This window comes from Heteronotia binoei, chromosome 20, assembly GCF_032191835.1.
Source record: "Heteronotia binoei isolate CCM8104 ecotype False Entrance Well chromosome 20, APGP_CSIRO_Hbin_v1, whole genome shotgun sequence".
Lineage (NCBI taxonomy): Eukaryota > Metazoa > Chordata > Lepidosauria > Squamata > Gekkonidae > Heteronotia > Heteronotia binoei.
The window spans coordinates 7,945,613-7,971,795 of record NC_083242.1 but is presented as its reverse complement, the minus strand read 5'-3'; the positions used below and the strand labels follow the sequence as shown (position 1 = coordinate 7,971,795).

General features: G+C 51.8%; 1 protein-coding gene across 1 annotated transcript in view; it reads right to left on the bottom strand.

The window, feature by feature from the left end:
- Nucleotides 1-1,325: 1,325 nt before the first annotated feature.
- SEPTIN12 (septin 12) overlaps nucleotides 1,326-26,183 on the bottom strand; it is a 100,163-nt gene continuing 75,305 nt past the window's right edge. The window contains 9 exon segments of the mRNA XM_060260515.1: nucleotides 1,326-2,993; nucleotides 5,025-5,076; nucleotides 10,571-10,667; nucleotides 12,008-12,100; nucleotides 12,696-12,769; nucleotides 12,772-12,811; nucleotides 17,768-17,906; nucleotides 20,257-20,338; nucleotides 24,274-24,399. Coding sequence (XP_060116498.1) covers nucleotides 2,849-2,993; nucleotides 5,025-5,076; nucleotides 10,571-10,667; nucleotides 12,008-12,100; nucleotides 12,696-12,769; nucleotides 12,772-12,811; nucleotides 17,768-17,906; nucleotides 20,257-20,338; nucleotides 24,274-24,399 — 848 coding nt within the window. The 3' untranslated portion in view covers nucleotides 1,326-2,848.

The window sequence follows — 26,183 nt, the reverse complement described above, 5'->3', positions numbered from 1 at the left end:
GACTAAACAGGCTTTCCATTGTTTGTGCATCTGGATCTTCAAAGCAAGAAGGGATCACCATGTATGGTGTCGGAGACGAGCCTGTTCCAACGCTGATTCTCTCCTTGCCTGAGCCCGCTGTTCTTTTGGTCCATATCCAGCAAGATCTATAAAGCCCCGGCTTCATCAAAATCCAGAGACGGAGAGAAATCTTATCTGCTTACAATTAACCGCATCCGCAAACAGCATCTCGACGAGATGGTGACATGGGCTCTTCCCTTCCAACGGAAAGTGGTTTGCACTGGGAAAAAAAGGGCACCCCTCCCCCAGCTTTACAAACAATTAAAACGCTCACGGAAAGCACAGTGAGATCTTGTGAGTTACGTACGAGAAATTAGAGGGTCCTATTCTATGAGCCCTTGAAGAAGGTGCCCCCATCCTTCATTATTCCCAATGGAGGGAAGGCATTTAAAAGGTTTGTGGTCCCTTTCAATGTGATGGCCAGAACTCCCTTTGGAGTTTAATGATGCTTGTCACAACCTTGCTCCTGGCTCCACCCCCAAAGTCCCCAGATATTTCTTGAATGGGACCTGGCAACCCTAGGCTAGTAGAAAGGGGCTTACAGGAAGCCATCTGTGGGCAAAGAGGATAAAGTCACACCTCTCCCATGTTCCCCTTTGGAGATTAAAAAAACACTTTCCTGTGTACCTGTGGGGAGTTCACAATTCCTTTTCAACAGGAGGGAAACGGCTCTCTCACACCCCGACACAGAGCCTGGATGGCAAACAGCCTGTTAATGAAGAGCAGCGCCCAGTCATTTTGATGCCTGCCACACTGAGCTTCCAACCCCTGCCCCCTCTCTAAAGTGCTCATGTTGATAACCGAACTCTTCCACACCCGAATTTTTGGTACAGCTTCAGAAATCCGGTGCTCAGTGGTCATTTCCAGCATGCAATGTTTGCAAGGAGTGCCCCCTCCCTATCTTGAAGGACCGTACAGACACAAGGCCGAAAACCTCTAAGTCGTTCTTTTAATGTGTTAATTGGAGACGGAGAATCCACGCAGAGCAACAGGATCATAGCAGAATTCCTTGAGCGATTCTCCAATATTGCATCAACAAGGGGTAAGGAGCACCCCCTTCCTATCTTGAAGGACCGTACGCACACAAGGCCAAAAACCTCTAAGTCGTTCTTTTAATGTGTTAATTGGAGATGGAGAATCCACCCAGAGCAACAGGATCATAGCAGAATTCCTCGAGCGATTCTCCAATACTGCATCAACAAGGGGTAAGGAGCAACCCCCCCCCCCATCTTGAAGGACCGTACGCACACAAGGCCAAAAACCTCTAAGTCGTTCTTTTAATGTGTTAATTGGAGACGGAGAATCCACCCAGAGCAACAGGATCATAGCAGAATTCCTCGAGCGATTCTCCAATACTGCATCAACAAGGGGTAAGGAGCAACCCCCCCCCCATCTTGAAGGACCGTACGCACACAAGGCCAAAAACCCTCTAAGTTGTTCTTTTAATGTGTTAATTGGAGATAGAGAATCTGCCTCAACAGCAACAGGATCCTAGCAGGAGTCCTCGAGCGATTCTCCAATATTGCATCAACAAGGGGTAAGGAGTGCCCCCTCCACATCTTGAAGGACCGTACGCACACAAGGCCGAAAACCTCTAAGTCGTTCTTTTAATGTGTTAACTGGAGATGGAGAGTCCGCCCAGAGCAACAGGATCATAGCAGAATTCCTCGAGCGATTCTCCAATACTGCATCAACAAGGGGTAAGGAGCACCCCCTTCCTATCTTGAAGGACCGTACGCACACAAGGCCAAAAACCTCTAAGTTGCTTTTTTAATGTGTTAATTGAAGATGGAGAATCCGCCTCAACAGGAACAGGATCCTAGCAGGAGTCCTTGAGCGATTCTCCAATATTGCATCAACAAGGGGTAAGGAGTGCCCCCTCCACATCTTGAAGGACCTTACACACACAAGGCTGAAAAGCTCTAAGTCGTTTTTTTAATGTGTTAATTGGAGACCGAGAGTCTGCCCAAAGCAACAGGATCATAGCAGAATTCCTCGAGCAATTCTCCAATATTGCATCAACAAGAGGTAAGGAGCACCCCCTTCCTATCTTGAATGACCGTACGCACACAAGGCAGAAAACCTCTAAGTCGTTCTTTTAATGTGTTAATTGGAGATGGAGAATCCGCCTCAACAGCAACAGGATCCTAGCAGGAGTCCTCGAGCGATTCTCCAATATTGCATCAACAAGGGGTAAGCAGCGCCCCCTCCCTATCCTGGAGGACCGTACGCACACAAGTCCGAAAAGCTCTAAGTTGTTCTTTTAATGTGTTAATTGTAGATGGAGAATCCGTCCAACAGCAACAGGATCATAGCAGGAGTTCTCGGGCGATTCTCCAATATTGCATCAACACATGGTCAGGTTGAGGAACGCCCCCCTTCCTCTCCAAGACGAGAGATGCGCAAAGGGAGCTCTCCAGTCGGTGAGTCGCTGATTTTTAACCGTTTGGCTGTGGCCGTCTTCCCCTCAGGCAGCTTCACCGATCTGCCCCTTATTCTGAATCCTTTCAAGTCCACGAGAGAAGCCCGAAGAACCGACCCAAGTCCCAAGAGAACATCGGAGGCCGAGAAATAAACTGTAAGGAAGACCGGCGGAAGGGAAAGGTGTCCAGGACTTCGGCTGCCCTTTCAAAGTCAGAGAGGTTACATATGCTCAGAAGGGGCAGGGGCAGAGTTGGGCGGGTGGGGGGGAATGTCTCGTAGGAATTTCGCTCAGGAGGGCAAAAAGAAGTCAGTCCACAGGGTAGGGGAAAGGGCACAAGGCTTTGGGAGTGCTGCCTCCCACAGTTCAAAGGTGACTTTCCGGCTCCCCATTGACGGAGCCCAGTCGCTCGCCGCCTTTACCCAGCGTGTTGCTCTCGTTGAGGCGGCACATGCGATATCGCTCGTAAAGCACGTTGTGAGTGATGTCTTTCAGGTCCTGGAGGTGTGACCTGACAAACAATTAGAGGTTAGAGCCGATTTAGTGAACTACTATCACAGGCCGCTCCACCCCCCTGGCTGACACCTCCCCGTTTTCCTAGCAGGAGCCACCAAACAAGAACTGGGAACCCATGGATCTGTGTGCAAGAATCGCCCTGCTGCTAGGCAAACTAGGCAACCGCCTAGAGTGCTGGGCTTCTGGGGGGCTGCTTTTAGACCCCTGGGGATTTCCCCCCCCCACATCTCAGGAGGCTCCGAGAGGCATGGGTGGTGGGGCTTTCTCCCTGCTTTTGAACCCCTGGGGTGCAAAAGCAGGAAAACGATCTCCCCCACACCTCTCAAGAGACTCCGAGAGGCACAGGTGGCGGGGCAACCCCCAGAGAGCTAGTTTGGTGTAGTGGTTAAGTGTGCGGGCTCTTATTTGGGAGAACCGGGTGTGATTCCCCACTCCTCCACTTGCACCTGCTGGAATGGCCTTGGGTCAGCCATAGCTCTCGCAGGAGTTGTCCTTGAAAGGGCAGCTTCTGCCAGAGCCCTCTCACCCTCACCCACCTCACAGGGTGTCTGTGGTGAGGGAAGAAGATAAAGGAGATTATAAGCCGCTCTAAGTCTCTGATTCAGAGAGAAGAGCGGGATATAAATCTGCAGTCTCCTTCTTTTTCTTCTGCAGCCCGATTTCTCCATTCTATCCTATGGGCCCATTGTATCCTTCATTCTCTCCTACGAGCTACAGAAGAGGTTTTAAACTTTAAACCCCTTCTCTGGGGCTCATGCTGCAGCGGCGGCCGGATCTCCCCATTCTATCCTATGAGGCCCATAGGATAAAATGGAGAGATTTGGCCACAGCGACCCCAGAGAAGGGGAGGGGGCAAGCTGTTAGCCTTGCCTAGGGTGCCCAAGGGTTTGGGCTGGCCCCGTCTGTGGGTTGCTGCTTTATGGGATGAGCCACCAAGGCTACAGCTTGGAGCCTTCCCGGGACACTACCATCTCTTCGGAGTGGCTGGGCCCACCCAGGTTGGAGGCTGGGTCCCCCTTGAGCTGGAAAAGACTGTAGAGCTCAGACTTTTCTTTGGCACCCTCTCTCACTCCTGTTTTCTGACACCCAGGCCTTTTTTTTTTTTTTTGCAGCAGGAACTCCTTTGTCTATTAGGCCACGCCCCCTGATGTAGCCAATCGTCCTGGAGCATACAGTCGGCCCTGTACTAAGAGCCCTCTAAGCTCCTGGAGGATTGGCTACATCAGGGGGGCGTGGCCTCATACGCAAAGGAGCTCCAGCTACAAAAAAAAGCCCTGAAGGGCACCCACCTTTGGAATATCCCCTTCCCAGCCTATGACTCCTCTCGATAATCGCCTAGCTCTGACATTCCCGTTCACTTGCCCTGGCCCCCTGAAGATGGCTTCTGACGATCACTCCATGCTTCTTCGCTTTCAGAAAGCATTCGAGAAGGAAAGCCATCGTGGCTGCCAGGAGATATTGATGTAGGGCTGCCAAACCCCTGGGCCGGGTGGGGGTTCTCCCTCCCCGGAGGTTCCCAACCCACCAGCCCCACATTGGGCCAGCAGAGGGAACCTCCCCCAACGTCTTGGGACGTTCTAGCAATTTGGGAGGGAAAACTCTATGGTACAATAGGTACCGGAGGACTTGGGAGACTCGGCAACCCAATCAGGGCTTTATGGGCAGCAGGAACTCCTTTGCGTATCCGGCCACACCCCCCTGATGTAACCAATCCCCCAAGAGCTTACAGGGCTCTTCTTACAGGGCCTCCTGTAAGCTCCTGGAGGATTGTCTGCATCAGGGATGTGTGGTCTAATAGGCAAAGGAGTTCCTGCTACAAAAAAAGCCCGGGACATAATATTGCTGCAGGACCAGGCCACTCATTCGGAACTCTCTTCTTTTTTCGTTGGCAAGGCTTTCGCTACTCCGAGGGAGTGGAAAAGTGACCCTCTTTGTCCCCCTCTCCTGGGAGTCAGTTCTGAAAAGCTCCCCACCCCCCCATACAAATGCTTGGACATCTCCAAGTCTGTTCTCGTCAGCAGCTCACCGGATCAAGAGGTCGCGCAGGAGAGGAAACTCGCAGTGAGATGGGTTCTCCACTGGAAAAAGAAGAAGACAAGGAAAACAACTGAGCTTCCCTGCTGGAAAACGCCTTGAGCGGCTGCAGAAAAGCGTCAGGAGCAGGGGTGGAATTCTAGCAGGAGCTCCTTTGCATATTAGGCCACACACCGCTGATGTAGCCAATCCTCCAAAAGCTTACAGCAGGGGTCTCCAACCCCAAGGCCGTGGACCGGTACCGGTCCGTGGCCTGTTAGCAACTGGGCCGCGCAGCCCCGCCCCCCCAGGGTGCCTCCTCCTCCCTCCATTTGCACAAGCTTAAGGCCAGGGAAGGGGCAGTGAAGCGCCTCCCCGGCTCTTTTAAAGGCTGATCCCCTCACCGCTCAGCTGCTCAGCGGGGAAAACTATGACAGCAACGTGAGCAAACTGCTGAAAAAGCGGCACCGCCCTTACCTCCTCTCCACTTCCTTCCCACGCCGTGGTGGGTGGGGTAGAGGGCGGCTGAATCCATTGCCTCCACCCTGTGGGCCCCGGTGGGTGGGCCAACCCTGAGGTCCGTCCTGGGCCAAAAAGGTTGGGGGTCACTGGCTTACAGGACTCTTAGTACAGGGCCTACTGTAAGCTCTTGGAGGATTGGCTACATCAGGGATGTGTGGCCTAATATGCAAAGGAGCTCCTGCTACAAAAAAAAGCCCTGGGGGAATTCAGTCTGGGTACTCCTGTGTACAGTTTACTGTTGGCTGGATCCTCGAGTGTCATTTCCCATCGTTTAATGTGTCCTGTTAAAACTCTGCATGGCTTCAGTTCTGTTTTTTAGACCTCTGGTTTGGTTCTAGTACCCGAACCCTAGTTTGTTGCTTATTATACGTCCCGTCTTGTTGATTGTCTTGACTTGCTCTCTGTCATCTGCCTTGATTCCCAGTGAGAAAGGTGGGCTGTAGATAACATGAATAAATAGAGCTCCTTGAATGAAAAGATAAGAATATGGCCCTGCAGGCAAGGAGGAAAGAGGAAGTCTGGCAAGGAGCAAATGGAACACTAGGGGGCAGCAGATTCCTATATTCAGTGAACATATTGTAGCTGGAGAACTGAGACGAAGGTCCTTTCTCACAAACGTTGATGTACATCAGGGATGGCCAAACTTGCTTAATGGTAAGAGCCACATAGAATAAACATCAGATGTTTGAGAGCCACAAGAGAAGGAAAGGAAGGAAGGAAGGAAGGGAAGGAAGGAAGGAAGGAAGGAAGGAAGGAAGGAAGGAAGGGAAGGAAGGAAGGAAGGAAGGAAGGAGTGAAAGAAAGCACTTTAACTTTACATGCATTCTCCAAACTTCGGCTGCTTGCTTGGAGAAGTGATTTAAAGAGAGAAATGCCTTCTCCAAGTCAGCCAAAGGGGGCAGTGGGGGTTTGAGAGCCACACAAAATATGTGAAAGAGCCACCTGTGGCTCCCAAGCCACAGTTTGTGACACCCCTGATGTACATCTTTTAGCAGTTTGGAATGACAGCTGCAGAACCAGCGATGTGAGACAAAGTCATCTGAGCTTATGCTGAGAAAACACGTGGCACCCTGAGATCTGGGTCAGGTCATGCAAGCCTTTCGTTTGGTGTAGTGCTTAAGAACCAGGGACTCTGATCTGGAGAACCGAGTTTGATTCCCCACTCCTCCTCCCCCATGCAGCCAGCCGGGTGACCTTGGTCAGTCCCAGTTCTCTCAGAGCTGTTCTCTCAAGAGCAGTTCTCTCAGAGCTCTCTCAGCCCCACCTGCCTCACATGGTATATGTTATGCGGAGAGGAAAGGAAGGCAATTGTAACCCTCTCCGTGACTGAGTGAAGGGCGGGTATAAATCCAACTCTTCTTCTTTGTTTTGAGCAACCGGAACTACCAGGAAGGTAGTATCTATTTGCGCATTTTGGATTCATCTAAGGAAACGGGGTTTAAATAGTGCAGGGCATTCTGATTTCCGCACGCAGGAGAGCCAGTTTGGTGTAGTGGTTAAGTGTGCAGACTCTTATCTGGGAGAACCGGGTTTGATTCCCCACTCCTCCACTTGCACCTGCTAGCATGACCTTGGGTCAGCCATAGCTCTGGCAGAGGTTGTCCTTGAAAGGGCAGCTGCTGGGAGAGCCCTCTCCAGCCCCGCCCACCTCACAGGGTGTCTGTTGTGGGGGAGGAAGGTAAAGGAGATTGTGAGCCGCTCTGAGACTCTTTGGAGTGGAGGGCGGGATATAAATCCAATATCTTCTTCTTCTTCCTTCGCCCAAGACGGCTCCCCTAGTGAAAAGTGCGCCATGCTTGCTGGGTGCACTGAACACACAAGGTTCCTGGCCTTGAGGCTGGGTATGGCTTGTGCCAGACACTGATGCAGCTGGGCATGCGCCAGAGCCCAGACGCCAGAAGAGTTCTGGGCCAGAGAGGATCAGGCGGGCCCATGTAGCATTCTGTTTCGAACCACGACTAGACTCCAGCAGTTTGCAAAAAGGTCGGGACGAGGACGTCTTTCGCTTTCTTACTCAGTATTGCATGCCAGAAATCGGGGTCATATTGTAGAAAAAAATGTGCCGGAGCTCATTAGCACAACTAACTTGCATATGCAACACACCCCTGTCATCATCAGAAGGTGAACCAAATGATACCAGCTGAGCATCTACCTGAAAATGCTTCATGAATTAGAATTGTCATCATCAAACCTGACTCCCATCATACTTTTCCCAACTTCTTTCTCCTATGTGGCCCCAGTGGCACGATGATGATGATGATATTGGATTTATATCCCGCCCTCCACACCGAAGAGTCTGAGAGCGGCTCACAATCTCCTTTCCCTTCCCCCCCCCCCAACAACAGACACCCTGTGAGGTAGATGAAGATATTGGATTTATATCCTGCCCTCCACTCTGAAGAGTCTCAGAGCGGCTCACAATCTCCTTTACCTCCCCCCCCCCCCCAACAACAGACACCCTGTGAGGTAGATGAAGATATTGGATTTATATCCTGCCCTCCACTCTGAAGAGTCTCAGAGCGCCTCACAATTTCCTTTACCTCCCCCCCCCCCCAACAACAGACACCCTGTGAGGTAGATGAAGATATTGGATTTATATCCTGCCCTCCACTCCAAAGAGTCTCAGAGCGGCTCACAATCTCCTTTACCTCCCCCCCCCCCAACAACAGACACCCTGTGAGGTAGATGAAGATATTGGATTTATATCCTGCCCTCCACTCTGAAGAGTCTCAGAGCGCCTCACAATTTCCTTTACCTCCCCCCCCCCCAACAACAGACACCCTGTGAGGTAGATGATGATATTGGATTTATATCCCGCCCTCCACACCGAAGAGTCTGAGAGCAGCTCACAATCTCCTTTCCCTTCCCCCCCCCCCAACAACAGACACCCTGTGAGGTAGATGAAGATATTGGATTTATATCCCGCCCTCCACTCCAAAGAGTCTCAGAGCGGCTCACAATCTCCTTTACCTCCCCCCCCCCCCAACAACAGACACCCTGTGAGGTAGATGAAGATATTGGATTTATATCCTGCCCTCCACTCTGAAGAGTCTCAGAGCGCCTCACAATTTCCTTTACCTCCCCCCCCCCCAACAACAGACACCCTGTGAGGTAGATGAAGATATTGGATTTATATCCTGCCCTCCACTCTGAAGAGTCTCAGAGCGCCTCACAATTTCCTTTACCTTCCCCCCCCCCCCCCCCAACAACAGACACCCTGTGAGGTAGATGAAGATATTGGATTTATATCCTGCCCTCCACTCTGAAGAGTCTGAGAGCGGCTCACAATCTCCTTTCCCTTCCCCCCCCCCCCAACAACAGACACCCTGTGAGGTAGATGAAGATATTGGATTTATATCCCGCCCTCCACTCCAAAGAGTCTCAGAGCGGCTCACAATTTCCTTTACCTTCCCCCCCCCCCCCAACAACAGACACCCTGTGAGGTAGATGAAGATATTGGATTTATATCCTGCCCTCCACTCTGAAGAGTCTCAGAGCGCCTCACAATTTCCTTTACCTCCCCCCCCCCCAACAACAGACACCCTGTGAGGTAGATGAAGATATTGGATTTATATCCTGCCCTCCACTCTGAAGAGTCTCAGAGCGCCTCACAATTTCCTTTACCTTCCCCCCCCCCCCCCAACAACAGACACCCTGTGAGGTAGATGAAGATATTGGATTTATATCCTGCCCTCCACTCTGAAGAGTCTGAGAGCGGCTCACAATCTCCTTTACCTTCCCCCCCCCCCAACAACAGACACCCTGTGAGGTAGATGAAGATATTGGATTTATATCCTGCCCTCCACTCTGAAGAGTCTCAGAGCGCCTCACAATTTCCTTTACCTCCCCCCCCCCCAACAACAGACACCCTGTGAGGTAGATGAAGATATTGGATTTATATCCCGCCCTCCACACCGAAGAGTCTGAGAGCGGCTCACAATCTCCTTTACCTTCCCCCCCCCCCAACAACAGACACCCTGTGAGGTAGATGAAGATATTGGATTTATATCCTGCCCTCCACTCTGAAGAGTCTGAGAGCGGCTCACAATCTCCTTTACCTCCCCCACCCCCAACAACAGACACCCTGTGAGGTAGATGAAGATATTGGATTTATATCCCGCCCTCCACTCTGAAGAGTCTCAGAGCGGCTCACAATCTCCTTTCCCTTCCTCCCCCACAACAGGACACCCTGTGAGGTGGGTGGGGCTGAGAGGGCTCTCACAGCAGCTGCCCTTTCAAGGACAACCTCTGCCAGAGCTATGGCTGACCCAAGGCCATTCCAGCAGCTGCAAGTGGAGGAGTGGGGAATCAAACCTGTTCTCCCAGATAAGAGTCCGCACACTTAACCACTATGCCAAACTGGCTCTCCCACGATGAAGATTTCCATCTCTCTGCTTGATATGTTTTGGTTATTTCCCCATTTTTTGCGAAGGAAAATATTATAAAGTTCATCAAATCTCAGAGTTCAGCAAAATTCTCCTTGGGGGTTTGAACAATGGAGCCCAGAAGCAAGTGTTGGGGAGGGGAGAGAGAGAAAGAAAAGGCACAATAAAATTTAGAGGGTCTGGAGCTCTGCTCCTGTGAGCTCCTGCTCAAATGAGAGATATATTGTCTATGGTGTGTTATGGTATTAGCAGCCTGAAAAAGCTTTCTCTCTGGATAGCTTATCTCCAGAGCTCATCTTTGGCAGGGGATGGGGGAAAAAATGAGCCCTCCTTTCCTAATTCTGCCTGTCAGATTCTCACCACCCCAATGCGCCACTCCCCCAACCTCTGGCCAGATGCTTTTTTCCAGGTGGGAGCGGCAGAACTCTCCTGGGCCCCATAGATGGGGGCCAAGTGCAGCTGTCAGTGCGGAATGCAGGCGGGGTGCGTGCGGAGGCTGGAAGGCCATTCTCCGCAGGTGCGGAAGACAGAAGCAAAGTCATGGGCCACTACGGGAGTCTCTCTGTCTCTACTGTTCTCCGCCGGGGCAGAGGTGTGTGTGTGTGTGGGAGGGTCCGGCTTTGCCTTCGGTCAACATCCCAAGGAGAGTTACCTTCAATGATCCCCCATTTGGTCTTCCGGCCCAAGACTTTCTTCCCATTCACCTGATGTTCCTTGTCCGCTCCCACCACGGCAAAAGGGATTTTCTCCTAGGGTGGAAGGAAGAGACGGGGTTACCCCAGGCTTTTTGCTAGGTAGAGTTGACAACTTCCACGTATGGGAGCAGAGGTTTTCAGGAACGACAGCTAATCTCCACACGACAGAGATCAGGCGAAAATGGCGGTTTCGGAGGGTGGACAATATGGCCATGTCCTCCACATAGGAAGGAAAGGAAAGGTCCCCTGTGCAAGCCCCAGTCGTTTCCGACTCTGGGGTGACGTCGCTTTCACGTTTTCATGGCAGACTTTTTCTGGGGTGGTTTGCCATTGCCTTCCCCAGTCATCTACCCTTTCCCCAGCAAGCTGGGTATTCATTTGACCGACCTCGGAAGGATGGAAGGCCGAGTCAACTTCGAGCCGGCTACCTGAAAACCCAGCTTCCGCCGGAATCGAACTCAGGTCGTGAGCAGAGAGCTCAGATTGCAGTACTGCAGCTTTACCACTCTGTGCCATGGGGCAACCCGACACACTAGATGCCAGATTTTAATAACGGGCAAAATTACAATAGAAGGTTGATGTTACAGCAACAGCAGCGGCAATGGCTCGCCTAGGTAACTATCCATTTCATTCGCCTTCTTCAGGCTGCAGTACAAGGTAAAGCCTTGAATTCAATAGCGGAATACCCAGTATTTCCTTCACATTTATATTTAGACACACTCCAGCTTTTGCAATTGTTGTATGGAGAGTTGCAGTGGGAGACTCAGAGATCACCAGGGGTTTCCCTTTGTCAGATTCAAAATGTCTCTGTGCTAAGCTCAGCCCAGGCGGGAGCAAGGGATCCCCCAATTTTCCCCATCGGCAGGCGAGAAGCCCCGCCCCTCGCAGCCACGACCCGGTGTGATGTCCCTGGAGCGATGACATCATATGGCAGTGACATCATCACGCCCGGGAGCATTGTGCAACAATGCTCTGGTATTTGGGGCAAAACTTTATGGTAACCATAGAGCTTAAGTCCAAAATCCAGACTGTCTCCACATAATGTCCCCAGACCCCCAGCCCCGAAAAGCTCCCTCTCGCCGCCTGAGAGGTGGTAAGACCTGGGAACCCTATTTCTTTTCTGGACAAGTCACATGGACAACCCCAGCAAATCAGGAATCCAACACCAAACGAGAAGATGTCTGGAGAGGACGCAGTTGACTAGATTTGGCCAGCGAGGGCAACTGAATCCCAGCCAGGCCAACAGTTGCCTCCTTCCCATCCCTTGCCTTTCAACACTGCCAAAAAGTTTGTCACGACAAAGAGCAAGGGATGACTCGCGTGTCGGGCCAAAAAGCAGCTCTACCCAGCTAAGTTCAGAGCCTTCCTCCCTTGCCCAGCTTGGCCTCAATTACCCGTATCTTGTCATTCAAAAGCCGGTCCTCGTCATCGTCAAACTCCTCCTGGGGGTAAACGTGGATGCCGTGAGCCTTCAAGTCCTTTTGGATCTGCAGGGAGGGAACGGTGGTCATCGAGAGGAAGGAAGGCCGGAGAGGCCAGAATTGATCTGTGGGTATCTGGGGCTATGGGAGGGTGGGTTTGTGAGATAGAGGCACCACATTTTCAGCACAGCATTCAGTGCCTATCTTCAAAAGAACCCCCAAGTTTCAAAAAGATTGGAGCAGGGGGTCGAATTCTATGAGCCCCCAAAGAAGGTGCCCCTATCCTTCATTATTTCCAGTGGAGGGAAGGCATTTAAAAGGTGCGCGGTCTCTTTAAATGGGATGGCCAGAACTCCCTTTGGAGTTCAGTCGTGCTTGTCACAACCTTGCTCCTGGCTCCACCCCCAAAGTCTCATGGCTCCACCCCTAAAGTCCCCAGATATTCTTGAATCTGACCTGGCAAAGACTTTAGGCTGGGATGGATTTGGAGGTTACTTTGGGTGTTGGGGTTTTCCACCCCCTATATTATAGTGAGTAGAAAATAAGTTCAAGGTGACTGTTTAAGCCTGAGTTGCACAGATTACCACATGGCACGACTTAACACCTACAGGTTAAATGAGTAGTATCACTTCAGCTGAGGTTGTTGGCACAGCACCCTCACCCGTTGTTTGAACTCTGCCCGCTCCTCCAAGGTCAGAGCGTCTGCTTTGGCAATGACGGGGATCACGTTGGTGACTTGTTCAGCCGGCGCATGAACTCCAAGTCCAACGGACGCCAGCCTGCAGGGGGGAGAGGAGGAGTAAGGAGAAGGAGGAGAGGGAGAAGAGGACGAGGAGGAGAAGTAGAAGAGGACGAGGAGGAGGAGGAGAAGAAGAGAAGAAGAAGAGAGGAGGAGAAAAGAAGTAGAAGAGGAGGAGGAGGAGAAGAGGAGGAGAAGAAGAGAGAAGAAGAGGAGGAGGAGGAGGAGAGAAAAAGAAGTAGAAGAGGAAGAGGAGGAGGAGAAGAAGAGGAGAAGAAGAGAAAAAGAAGAAAAGAAGAAGAGTTAGTGTTATAGCCTGTCCTTTGCTTGGAGTCCCAGAGTGGCTTACAATCTCCGTCCCCCGTCCCCCCCCCCCCCGAACCAGATCTAGGGGGGAGCAGAGTAGACGCTTGGCCCAGACACTTCCAGAGGGGGGGCACCAAATTGTGTATGGAGTCCATTCTATTCTATGAGTCCAAAAGATTGGACTGGGGGGTCCAATTCTATGAGCCCCCCAAACAGGCCCCCCTATCCTTCATTATTTCCAATGGAGGGAAGGCATTTAAAAGGTCCCTTTCAATGAGATGGCCCGGACTCCCTTCGGAGTTCAGTTGTGCTTGCCACACCCTTGCTCCTGACTCCACCCCCAAAAGTCTCCTGGCTCCACCCCCCAACGTCCCCAGATATTTCTTGAGTCGGACTTGGCAACCCGAACGTAATGTCTGCTGCATGTATCGATGCTATGTTAAAATACCCGCACAACCCACGGTCCGCAGGACGAACAAACCTGCGGCAGAAAGCAGAGAGCTGAAACGGCTGACAAAAATACAGATTTAAAAAAATGTAAAAACTAGGGTGCCTTGCACTCTCCCTACAGACCCCCGCAGCCGATTGCTCGTCCTAATCAAAGCTTACTCCATCCCGGAGGCCCCATAAAGTGCTAAACAGAGATTAGTTTAACTGCTCTTGTGAAATCCTGTCTAAAGCCTGAAAAACGGCTAGTTTAGAAACCGGGGGAGGGGGGGATATCCTGATAGGATCAATTAGGATGGATAGGAAAGAGGCCTTCCTCAACGGCTGAAACTTTGGTGTAATCTGAACTGGGCCGCACTGGGTGTGTCCTTTTCAGCGATACGCTAGAAGACAGGCTATCTGTCATTCTCTGAGTGGGCTGGTTTTTGTCTGGCCCGCTCACAAATGTCCCTTTAACATGTGAGCTCAGAGCTGACTCATGCGCCGCTAGCTCAGGCATAAAGGAGCCTGTTGGAAGGGGAGAGGCCTACGCAGGGTCTGCTCTAGGGTTGCCAGCCTCCAGACGAGGAGCGGAGAAAAAGGCAAAAGCCTCCACGTTAACTAGCCTCAAATAAATGTCACAAAATAAATGACTTAGCCACCGATAATAAATAATTTCACATCCGACACGTGAATATTAGTGCATACAGACAAGAACAGCTGCTTCCCCCAATTCCACAGTCATTTTATGATGCCACCATAGCCGTTTCTCCAAGTAAGAGGATTGGGAGGAAAGTAAGTATTCTTAAAAGAGTCCAGCGCTCCAGTTACAGATTTCTTGAATTCAACGCAGCTGGGCAATAATATCCAGTGATGAGGCCGTACTCGTCTCCTCGTTTCACTTAAGCTTCGACGAGCTTGACAAGTTGACCTGCTCAAAGGTGTACCGCTTTGAACATTCGGAAAGATCTCTGCTGTGCAGAATCGTTTCTCTCACAGATGGCAGAAAGAAACGATTTCTTTGTGAGAGAAACGATTCCGCACACCAGAGATGGCTTCGAATGTTTTTTTTTGGGCCACTGTATGACACAGAGTGTTGGACTTCATGGGCCATTGGGCTGATCCAACATGGCTTCTCTTATGTTCTTATGTGACTCAGAGTGCTGGACTTCATGGGCCATTGGGCTGATCCAACATGGTTTCTCTTATGTTCTCATGTGACTCAGAGTGCTGGACTTCATGGGCCATTGGCCTGATCCAAGATGGCTTCTCTTATGTGACACAGAGTGTTGGACTTCATGGGCCATTGGCCTGATCCAACATGGCTTCTCTTATGTGACTCAGAGCGTTGGACTGGATGGGCCATTGGCCTGATCCAACATGGCTTCTCTTATGTTCTTATGTGACTCAGAGTGTTGGACTGGATGGGCATTGGGCTGATCCAACATGGCTTCTTCTTATGTTCTTATGTGACTCAGAGTGTTGGACTGGATGGGCCATTGGCCTGATCCAACATGGCTTCTCTTACAATCTTATATGACTCAAGAGTGTTGGACTTAATGGGCCATCGGGCTGATCCAACATGGCTTCTCTTATGTTCTTATGTGACACAGAGTGTTGGACTGGATGGGCCATTGGCTTGATCCAACATGGCTTCTCTTACGTTCTTATGTGACTCAGAGTGTTGGACTGAATGGGCCATTGGGCTGATCCAACATGGTTTCTCTTATGTTCTTATGTGACTCAGAGTGTTGAACTGAATGGGCCATTGGGCTGATCCAACATGGCTTCTCTTCCGTTCTTACCGGACAGTGCCTTCTACTGAATCAGACCTTTGCTCCAAACAGGTCAGCCTCATCTACTCAAACTGGGAGCTACTCTTCCGGATGTTGAGAGGTCTTTCACCTTTCCCACTGCCTGATTCTTTTACATGGAGAAGCCAGGGACTGAACCTGAGACCTTCTGCATGCCGAACAGATGCTCTACCACTGAGCCACCACTCCTCCCCAATGGCATAGAGTGGGGATTTCCCTTTGCCCAGGGCTGGGTTTTTTTGTAGCAGGAACTCCTTTGACTATTAGGCCACACTGATGTAGCCAATCCTCCAAGAGTTTATAGGGCTCTTAGTGAGGCCACTTTTTTCTAGCGGGAGCTCATCTGCATATTAGGCCATGCCCTCTGATGTAGCCAATCCTCCAAGAGCTTAGAGGGCTCTTAGTACAGGGCCTACTGTAAGCTCCAGAAGGATTGGCTACATCAGGGGGCGTGGTCTAATATGCAAAGGAGCTCCTGCTAGTAAAAGAGCCCTGCTCTTCGTACAGGGCCTCCTGTAAGCTCCAGGAGGACTGGCTACAGCAGAGGGGTGTGGCCTAATATGCAAAGGAGTTCCTGCTACAAAAAAAAAGCCCTGCCTTTGTCTCCTCTTGGCCCTGAGGGGGACGGGTGAAACTGTCTCCCCGCCTTCCTCCCCGAAAACCTTCCGTTCCTCCAGGATTGCTGCAACTTTCTTGCCCCCCCCCCTTCGAAGAGGAAGAGCAGCAGCTGCGAGACAGATGTTCCAAAACGGGGATCGGGCCAGCTGCCCCCACACGTCTCCCCGGGCAGGGCGGAGGGGAAGGGAAGGGAGAGCGAGACGCCTGGCAGCTCCTTTGGAACGGCGAAGGAGACGGGCTCTCGTTTTAATTAAAAATGACAGAGATTCCTGGCAGGTATTGAGGTATGCGAGGCACGAGCCCTTTCCAGCCACCCCTGGCATGCCTCTCCGTGGAAACCCGAAGGCTCAGATGACTAGAAAGGTTCACGGGGCAGGAGGAACCTGGAGCGAAGAGAGGGTCCTGTCTTGAAGTTGGCTTCCAGCTCTGCATCTTCCCTGCAAGGAGGTCTGGGGATATACTTCTGTCTTGCCCTTCCTCCTTGGGGAGGAGCTGTGGCTCAGTGGTAGAGCCTCTGCTAGGCATACAGAAGGTCCCCGGTTCAATCCCCAGCATCTCCAGTTCAAAGGGCCAGACAGGAGGGAATGGGAAAGACCTCTGCCTGAGACCTTGCATAGCTAAGGGGAGGGGTGTGGCTCAGTGGCAGAGCCTCTGCTTGGCATGCAGAAGGTCACAGGTTCAATCCCAGCATCTCCAGTTCAAAGGGCCAGACAGGAGGGAATGGGAAAGACCTCTGCCTGAGACCTTGCATAGCTAAGGGGAGGGGTGTGGCTCAGTGGCAGAGCCTCTGCTTGGCATGCAGAAGGTCACAGGTTCAATCCCAGCATCTCCAGTTCAAAGGGCCAGACAGGAGGGAATGGGAAAGACCTCCGCCTGAGACCTTGCATAGCTAAGGGGAGGGGTGTGGCTCAGTGGCAGAGCCTCCGCTTGGCATGCAGAAGGTCCCAGGTTCAATCCCTGGCCTCTCCATTTCAAAGGACCAGACAGGAGGGGATGGGAAAGACCTCCGTCTGAGACCCTGGAGGGCAGCTGCCAGTCTGAGCAGACAATTCTGGCCTTGGTGGACTAATGGTTTCATTCAGTCGAAGGCAGCTCCATGTGGTTTGTCATTGCATTCCTCTGCATTGGGACCTCAATCTTCCTTGGTGGTCTCCTATCCACGTAGTTACATGGCCAGCAGAAGGCAGCTTCATGTATGTTTGGAAAGACTGGGGGGTTATGGCTCAGTGGGAGAGCCTCTGCTTGGCATGCAGAAGATCCCAGGTTCAATCCCCGGCACCTCCAGTTAAAGGACCACTAGATAATGTAGGCCAGGGGTGGCCAAACTATGATTTGGCAGCCATATGTGGCTCTTTCACACATATCATGTGACTCTCAAAGCTCTCACTGCGCCATTGTCTGGCAGCTTGGAGAATGCATTTAAAGTTGCTTTCTTTCCACCTCTCCCTCCCCATCTATTTCCCTCCCTCCCTCCCTCCCTGGATTGGCTGCATCAGGGGGTGTGGCCAAATATGCAAAGGAGTTCCTGCTACAAAAAAGCCCTGACTTTGGCGGATGCTCTGATTCAGCTTCAGCAAAACCAGCCCTTGCGGCTACAGTGAAAGAGGCCAGCATTCGTGAGTGACGCCTAGTGAAATCTCCAGAGCCCGAAAGAGCAACACTAATGGGATTTATGGAGGTCAGAGAGAGAGGGTTTAATGTCCTTCCTCCCAGTGTCTTGCAGCTGTCTTGAAACATCAGCAGATGGCAGAGAAGAGAAGGCCCCCAACTCACTCGGCAGAGCTGCAATTCCTCAGACGGGAAAGCAGAGAAGTCCCCTTCCGTGACTTACCAGTGCCCTGTAGGTGGCACAAAATACACGCAGGCGTGGACGCGGGTGTCGGGGATCTTCCTCTTGCGGTTGATGACGATCTCTTCCCTCAAGTAGCGCTCGTATTGGTCGTTGATATACTCCAGGATTGGCTGCCAGCTACAGGGGAGAGACAGAGAGCAGTGGCGTGAGATCAGGGAAATGGAGCAGAGGTCCATCAGTGGCTCTTAGCCACAGCGTATTGTTAGAACTCTCTGTCTGGGGCAAGTGATGCTCTGGATTCTTGGTGCTTGGGCGGGGCAACCATGGGAGGGCTTCTAGTGTCCTGATCCCACTGGTGGACCTCTTGATGGCACCTGGGTTTTGGCCACTGTGTGACACAGAGTGTTGGACTGGATGGGCCATTGGCCTGATCCAACATGGCTTCTCTTATGTTTGGGGCAGGGATGCTCCATATTCTTGGTGCTTAGGGGTGGGGGCACAGTGGGAGGGCTTCTAGTGTCCTGGCCCCACTGGTGGACCTCTTGATGGCACCTGCATTTTGGCCACTGTGGGACAGAGTATAGAACTGGATGGGCCATTGGCCTGATCCAACATGGCTTCTCTTATGTTCTTATGTTTGGGGCAGGGATGCTCCATATTCTTGGTGCTTAGGGGTGGGGGCACAGTGGGAGGGCTTCTAGTGTCCTGGCCCCACTGGTGGACCTCTTGATGGCACCTGCATTTTGGCCACTGTGGGACACAGTATAGAACTGGATGGGCCATTGGCCTGATCCAACATGGCTTCTCTTATGTTCTTATGTTTGGGGCAGGGATGCTCCATATTCTTGGTGCTTAGGGGTGGGGGCACAGTGGGAGGGCTTCTAGTGTCCTGGCCCCACTGGTGGACCTCTTGATGGCACCTGCATTTTGGCCACTGTGTGACAGAGTATAGAACTGGATGGGCCATTGGCCTGATCCAACATGGCTTCTCTGATGTTTTCTTAGGGAAAACTTGCGGCCTTGCTGGAAAATCGTTTGGGACAGGCAGTCTAGCATTCAATATGGGAAACTGCCTTCTACTGAATCAGACCCTTGGTCCATCAAGGTAAGAGTTGTCTACGCAGACTGGCAGCCACTCTCCAGGGTCTCCGGCGGAGGTCTTTCACACCACCTGCTGCCAGAACTTTTAACTGGAGATGGCGAGGATTGAACCCAGGACCTTCTGCACGCCATGCAGAGGCTCTTCCACAGAGCCAAGGCCCCTTCCCAGTTCTTTCGCAGCATTCCAGCAATACTCATGGCTTGTCTTCTTCCCACTCTTCCACAGCAAGGGATACAAGTGTCCATGCCTAGAACTCAGCTCTCATGGTGCTTTCCTATATGCCCAGAGTAATGCCAATTGCCACTCTGGGGACAGGAAGGAATTTTCCTCCGGAGTTTTTTAGTCTTCTCTTGGGCGTACAGCAGGAGGTCACCGAGGGAGGGGGAAAGCAATGAATTTCCTGCATTGTGCAGAGGGTCAGACTAGATTACCCTTGAGGTACCCTTCCAGTTTCTATGAATAGCGAAGTCTTTTTTGTTAAGGGGAAGTTGCATTTCCCCAGCACTTGAAGTCACCAGGTGTTGTCCCTAGATAAAGAGCTCCAACCATTGCATTTTATGACAACACAAAATGTGACTGTGTGCACACCCAGGACAGTACCTGTGACGTCATTCACTACACTGCCATCTAGCGAAGGCTGGTTCAAGAACAAGAAGTCACTCATGGCGAGTCCTTTCCCTGGCTTCTGGTCCAACTGATATTCCCACTATGAGTGATTGTAATTGTATCTATATATGCTGGCCATGGGTCGTTAATAAAATATAATCAGATATCCCCACTAATTTCCTCTCTGTGGAGTTACCAACATCTATTCTAGAAGACAGAGTATCACTGCCCCAGGCATAGTCTTCCCTCTATCCAGGGCTTTTTTTGTAGCAGGAACTTCTTTGCATATTAAGACACACACACCCTGGCGTAGCCAATCCTGCAAGAGCTTACAGGGCTCTTAGCACAGGGCCTACTGTAAGCTCCAGGAGGATTGGCTACATCAGGGGTGTGCGGCCTAATATGCAAAGGAGTTCCTGCTACAAAAAAGTCCAGTGCTCTATCACTTGTGGCTAATAGCCACTGATGGACCTCTGCTCCAGATGTTTCTTCAATCGAGGGGTGGAATTCTAGCAGGAGCTCCTTTGCATATTAGGCCACAACCCCTTGATGTAGCCAATCCTCCAAGAGCTTACAAAAAAGAGCCTTGTAAGCTCTTGGAGGATTGGCTACATTAGGGTGTGAGGCCTAATATGCAGAGGAGCTCCTGATAGAATTCCACCCCTGCTTCAATCCCCTCTTGAAGCTGTCTAAGCTTGTAGCTGCCATCGCCTCCTGCAGCAGTGAATACCATGCGTTAATGACTACGGCAGCACGTCACTTTAAAATCTAACAGGGAAGAGGCTGATGCCAGACCTTAGATACTGAGCTCTTCCATACCAGTTTTGATTGTTAATCTGATCCCCGAATCCTGGTGTGTCCGTCACCGTGAGCTTCATCTTCACGCCCTTCTCTTCGACGACTGCCGGGGACAGAGAGCACGCGGTTAGCCTGGGAGCGCTCCCCCAAGTCCAAATCAAGCACAAGCATGGCTTAAGCCAGCTTACTTTTGAATTTAAGGGTACGGTGGCCAACCTCCAGGTTGTGGCTGGAGATCTCCCGCTCTTACAACGGATCTCCAGGAGAGAGAGGTCAAGTCACCTGGAGAAAATGGGCCACTTTGAGAAGTGGACTCTGGGATATTAAACCCCACTGGAATCACATCTCAACCCGAACGACAGAGATCAGTTCCCCTGGAGCAGGGCTGGCCCAACTGGCTTAATGTAAGAGCCACGTAGAATAAATGTCAGACATCTGAGAGCTCCAAGACAGGAAGGAAGAAGAAGAATTGCAGATTTATACCCCGCCCTTCTCCCTGAATCAGAGACTCAGAGCGGCTTACAATCTCCTTCATCTTCTCCCCCCACAACAGACACCCTGTGAGGTGGGTGGGACTGAGAGGGCTCTCACAGCAGCTGCCCTTTCAAGGACAATCTCTGCGAGAGATATGGCTGACCCAAGGCCATTCCAGCAGCTACAAGCGGAGGAGCAGGGAATCAAACCCGGTTCTTCCAGATAAGAGTCCCTGCACTTAACCACTACACCAAAGGAAGGAAGGAAGGAAATAGATGGGAGAGGGAGAGGTGGAAAGAAAGCAACTTTAAATGCATTCTCCAAACTGCCAGCTGGCTTGATTTGGAGAAGTGATTTAAAGAGAGAACTGCCTTCTCCAAGCTGGTCGACAGGGTGGTGGGGGCTTTGAGAGCCACTCAATGTGTGTGAAAGAGCCACAAATTTGGCTACCCCTCGCCTGGCGAAAATGGATGCTTTGGAGGGTGAACTCTATGTCCTCCCCAGGCTCCATCCCCAAACCTTGGAGTTCCTCCACCTACATTTGGCAACCCTACCCCCCCCCATCCCCTGCTGGTGTCCGGGGAGACCCAGCAACCCAAGTTGCCAACCTCCAGGCTGGCAGCTGGAGATCTCCCAGAATTCCAACAGATCTCCTCCAAACGACTGAGACCACTAATTTGTTTATTGAACACTGCTGCTCTGCTTCCCCTGCAGACAATGGCTGCTTATGGAAGGTGGGCTAGATGGCATCACACCCGACCTAGGCCCCTCCCCTCCCTAAACTCCACCCTCTTCAGGCTCTGCCCTCAAATCTCCAGGTATTTCCTAGCCCAGAGTGGGCAGCCGTAAGTGGCATCCAGGTAGGAGAGGACGCAGGGCAGTGGCAGCCCATTCTAGGGATGTGGTGAGGTGGCCGCAGCCCCTGGTTGCTCAAACCAGGAAGACGAAGGCAGAACAAGGATGTGGGCAGCTCCGCTGGGCCTGTGCCAACGTTATGGGGCCTCCCAGAGCTTCCCTTGGTCATTGGCAGCCCAGGCAGAGGCTAACTTTCCACCCATTTCTGTATCCAGTGCAGATCCTGATGGAAGTAAGAAGAAGAAGAAGATATTGGATTTATATCCCGCCCTCCACTCCGAAGAGTCTCAGAGCGGCTCACAATCTCCTTTCCCTTCCTCCCCCACAACAGACACCCTGTGAGGTGGGTGGGGCTGGAGAGGGCTCTCACAGCAGCTGCCCTTTCAAGGACAACCTCTGCCAGAGCTATGGCTGACCCAAGGCCATTCCAGCAGGTGCAAGTGGAGGAGTGGGGAATCAAACCCGGTTCTCCCAGATAAGAGTCTGCACACTTAACCACTACACCAGACTGGTAAGAGAGGAGGAGGCTGCCAGACACGGAGGAATGCATGAAGCTGCCTTCTCCTGAAAAACTGCCTTCCACGAAACCATTTCCTGGTGCCAAAAAGGTTGGGAGCCACTGTTATAAAGGACACAGGCAAACCCAGGGAATGATTTCATGTTTTACTCAAAAAAGGAACTCCTTTGCCTATTAGGCCACATGCCCCTGATGTAGCCAGTCCTCCAAGTGCTCGCAGTAGGCCCTGTATGAAGAGCCCTGGAAACTCTTGAAGCAGGGTAGAGCCAGTTTGGTGTCGTGGTGAAGTGTGCCGACTCTTATCTGGGAGAACCGGGTTTGATTCCTGACTCCTCCACTTACACCTGCTAGCATGGCCTTGGGTCAGCCAGAGCTCTGGCAGAGGTTGTCCTTGAAAGGGCAGCTTTTGTCAGAGCTCTCTCAGCCCCACCCACCTCACAGGGTGTCTGTCGTGGGGGGAAGAAGAGATAGGAGATTGTAAGCCGCTCTGAGTCTCTGATTCAGAGAGATGTTGTTGTTCAGTCGCACAGTCGAGTCCAACTCTTTGCGACCCCCTGGACAAAGTCACACCAGGCCCTCCTCTCTTCCACCATCCTCCGAAGTCTGCTCAAATTCATGTTTGTGACATCAGCAACGCTGTCCAGCCATCTCCTCTTTTGCCGTCCCCTTCTTCTTTTCCCAGCATCAGGGTCTTTGTACAGTGAGTGCTCCCTTCTAATTTGGTGGTCAAAGTATTTGAGCTTCAGCTTCAGTATCTGACCATCCAGGGAACAGTCTGGGTTGATTTCCCTTAGGACTGACTGATTGGATCTTCTTGCAGTCCAAGCAACTCTCAAGAGTCTTCTCCAGCACCACAGCTCGAAAGCATCGATTCTTCTGCGTTCAGAGAGATGGGCGGGGTATAAATCTGCAATTCTTCTTCTTCAGCGGCCCCCAAACTTTTTGGCACCAGGGACCGGGTTCGTGGAATGCAATTTTTCCATGGACCGGGAGCGGGGGGCGGCACTGGTTTTTTTGCCACCCCAGGCCGCCCCCCCACCCACATCCCATCCCTGTCCCCCATGGGGGTCTTTAAATGGGGGGGGGAGAGTGGGGCAGTTTCTGCTACTTCCCCACTAGGTGGCTAGGCGGCAGAAGGCCAATCTGCCTCCCTCTCTCAATTTAAAGACCCGCGCCAATCAGCTGATCAGTGGGGGGGGGTCTATAAATGAGGGGGAGGCTAAGGTCACAGCAGTGCTGCCCTTTCCACCAGCCCGGGACCCAAGTGGACAAAAGAGGCTGCCTCCCTGCCTTGGAGCGAGGCTTCACTGCCTCTGCCTTGCTCTGTGGCCTGGTTGCTAGCAGGCCACGGACTGGTCCCAGTCCATGGACTGGTGGTTGGGAACTCTTTTGTTGGAGGACTGGCTACATCCGAGGGGTGTGGCCTAATATGCAAAGGAGCTCCCGCTACCGAAAAAGCCTTGCTCAAAACACAAGCCTGCTTCAAACATCTAACACTCTTTGTGGAATTTCCTTGAAGTGTCTCTCTGATGGCCCCCCTCCCACTTCCACCATCCTGGGACAATACACAGAGCCATAATGCACAGTCTTGGCCATCCGGCAATAAAGAAGAAGAAGATATTGGATTTATATCCTGCCCTCCACTCCGAAGAGTCTCAGAGCGGCTCACAATCTCCTTCACCTTCCTCCCCCACAACAGACACCCTGTGAGGTAGATGAAGATATTGGATTTATATCCCGCCCTCCACTCTGAAGAGTCTCAGAGCGGCTCACAATCTCCTTTACCTTCCTCCCCACACCCTGTGAAGTAGATGAAGATATTGAATTTATATCCTGCCCTCCACTCCGAAGAGTCTCAGAGCGGCTCACAATCTCCTTCACCTTCCTCCCCCACAACAGACACCCTGTGAGGTAGGTGGGGCTGAGAGAGCTCTGACAGAATCTGCCCTTTCAAGGACAACTCCTGCGAGAGCTATGGCTAACCCAAGGCCATTCCAGCAGGTGCAAGTGGAGGAATGGGAATCAAACCTGGTTCTACCAGGTAAGAGTCCACACACTTAACCACAACACCAAACTGGCTCTTGAAGGTAATAAACTGGTGGCTTGCGGGCCACAGAAGAGCCTTGGATGGGCCAGTTCTGTCCCGTGGGCCGTATGTTGGACACCCCTGGAGGTTCCCTCGGAGTCCTTACCGTGGGTCACAGAGAGCAGCTGCACCGTCTTCGGGATATGTTCCTCGTAACCCGGGCAGGACTTGCGGCTCACCTTGGATTTGAAGAGCGTGTTCACCATGGTGGACTTGCCCAGGCCGCTCTGTCCTGGGGCGCAAAGAAGAAGAGAAGAGGGCCATGTGAGACCATCCTGACGATGGCCAAAGAGGCGGAGGAGCGAACAATTTCTGCGAACAATTTCTACGCAGAAAGGCTGGCTGGCTGGTGGAACAGGGGATTGCTCCGGCCAGTTCATAACAGACATGGAGAAAATGGATGCTTTGGTCAGGGGTGGCCAAACTGTGCCTCTTTCACACGTATTGTGTGGCTCTTGAAGCCCCCACCGCCCTGTCTTGGAGAAGGCATTTTTCTCTTTAAATCGCTTCTCCAAGCTAAGCCAGCTAGCAGTTAAAGTTAAAGTTAAAGTTGCTTTCTTTCCACCTCCCTCTCCCCATTTCCTTCCTTCCCTCCCTCCTTCCTTCCTTCCTGTCTTGTGACCCTCAAACATCCGACACTTGCTAATTTTGCAGCAGGAGCTCCTTTGCATATTAGGCCACACCTCCCTGATGTAGCCAATCCTCCCAGAGCTTACAGAAGGCCCTGTACTTAGAGCCCTGTAAGCTCTCGGAAGATTGGCTACATCAGGGGTACATGGCCTAATATGCAAAGGAGCTCCTGCTACAAAATGAGCCATGCATTTATTCTATGTGGCTCTTATGTTAGCAAGTTTGGCCACCCCTGCCTTTGAGCCTCAAGCTCAGTAGCAGTCAGATCTTGGAGGTTAAGCAGGGTCAGTACTTGGAAGGGAGACCACCAAGGAAGGATCTGCAGAGGAAGGCAGTGGCCAACCACCTCTGCTTCTCTCCCCCCCCCCTTGAAAGCCCCTTGCTGGGGTCGCCTTAAGTCAGCTGTATCTTGAAAGCCCACAGGTTCATTTTTTTAAAAAAATAAATAAATCAAAAAACGCATTCCTGTACATTCCAAGCTCTGCTACGGTTTCCCAAAAAGTCTCCCCCAGGGCAGAAGAGAGAAGGAGGTGAATCTTGGCTGAATTCTGCTTCTTTTCTCATCTGCCTGACGAAGGCTGCTGTTCAAAACATGCATACCTCTACTCCACCCCCCCATTTCCCCTGATGAAGGTTGCTGTGAAATCCAGAACCTTGCAACACATAATTTTATCTCCCTGTTAGGTAAAATGGCATTTATCTTTTTTTGGGAATCAAGTGGAAAATCGAGCGTACTTTTTTCCATCCCCAGCAGCCTTTATCTCATGCATAAGAAGCAAAACAGTGTCAGTTTTTTAATATAGGGTGGGGGAGGAACGCTCTTCTTCCTGGCTGGGGCGCCTTTCCCCTCTTGCTTGTTTACCACGAGCTTTCCCCCAAAGAAGGCTTATCTGGCTTCAAGGGGCTTTCCTCTCCCTTTCACAGGCCCGTCCTGCACACACGCACACCCCCTTTTAAGTTCAAAAAACGTCAAACTTGTCCACATTTGGAGAGGAGAGGGGCGGGGAAAAAAAAAAAGACTTTCCCAGGATTGATTGGAAGCAGATGTGCAGCCTCCAGGAAGAGGTCGGAGGAGTCACAGCTGGAACGGCTTTCGGCTCCCCCCCCCACACCCCGTTCCTGGCTCCCGATTGGCCAGTGCCGCCCCCAATCGCTTTGGCACAGCACGAAGGTTGGACTGGGGGCAGGAGTGCTGGTGGCGGCCGTCCAAGTGGGGGAAACGACACAGCAGGGCCAGGGAAGACCAAAGCTTCCCTTTTGGCCCTCCGCGGCAGGGATCTCCTCATCCTAACGGAGCATGAGTGAAGACTCGTTCATGGCCTGATCCTCAGCACATCTACTAGGGTCCAATTCAATAAATATCTGGGGACTTTGGGGGTGGAGCCA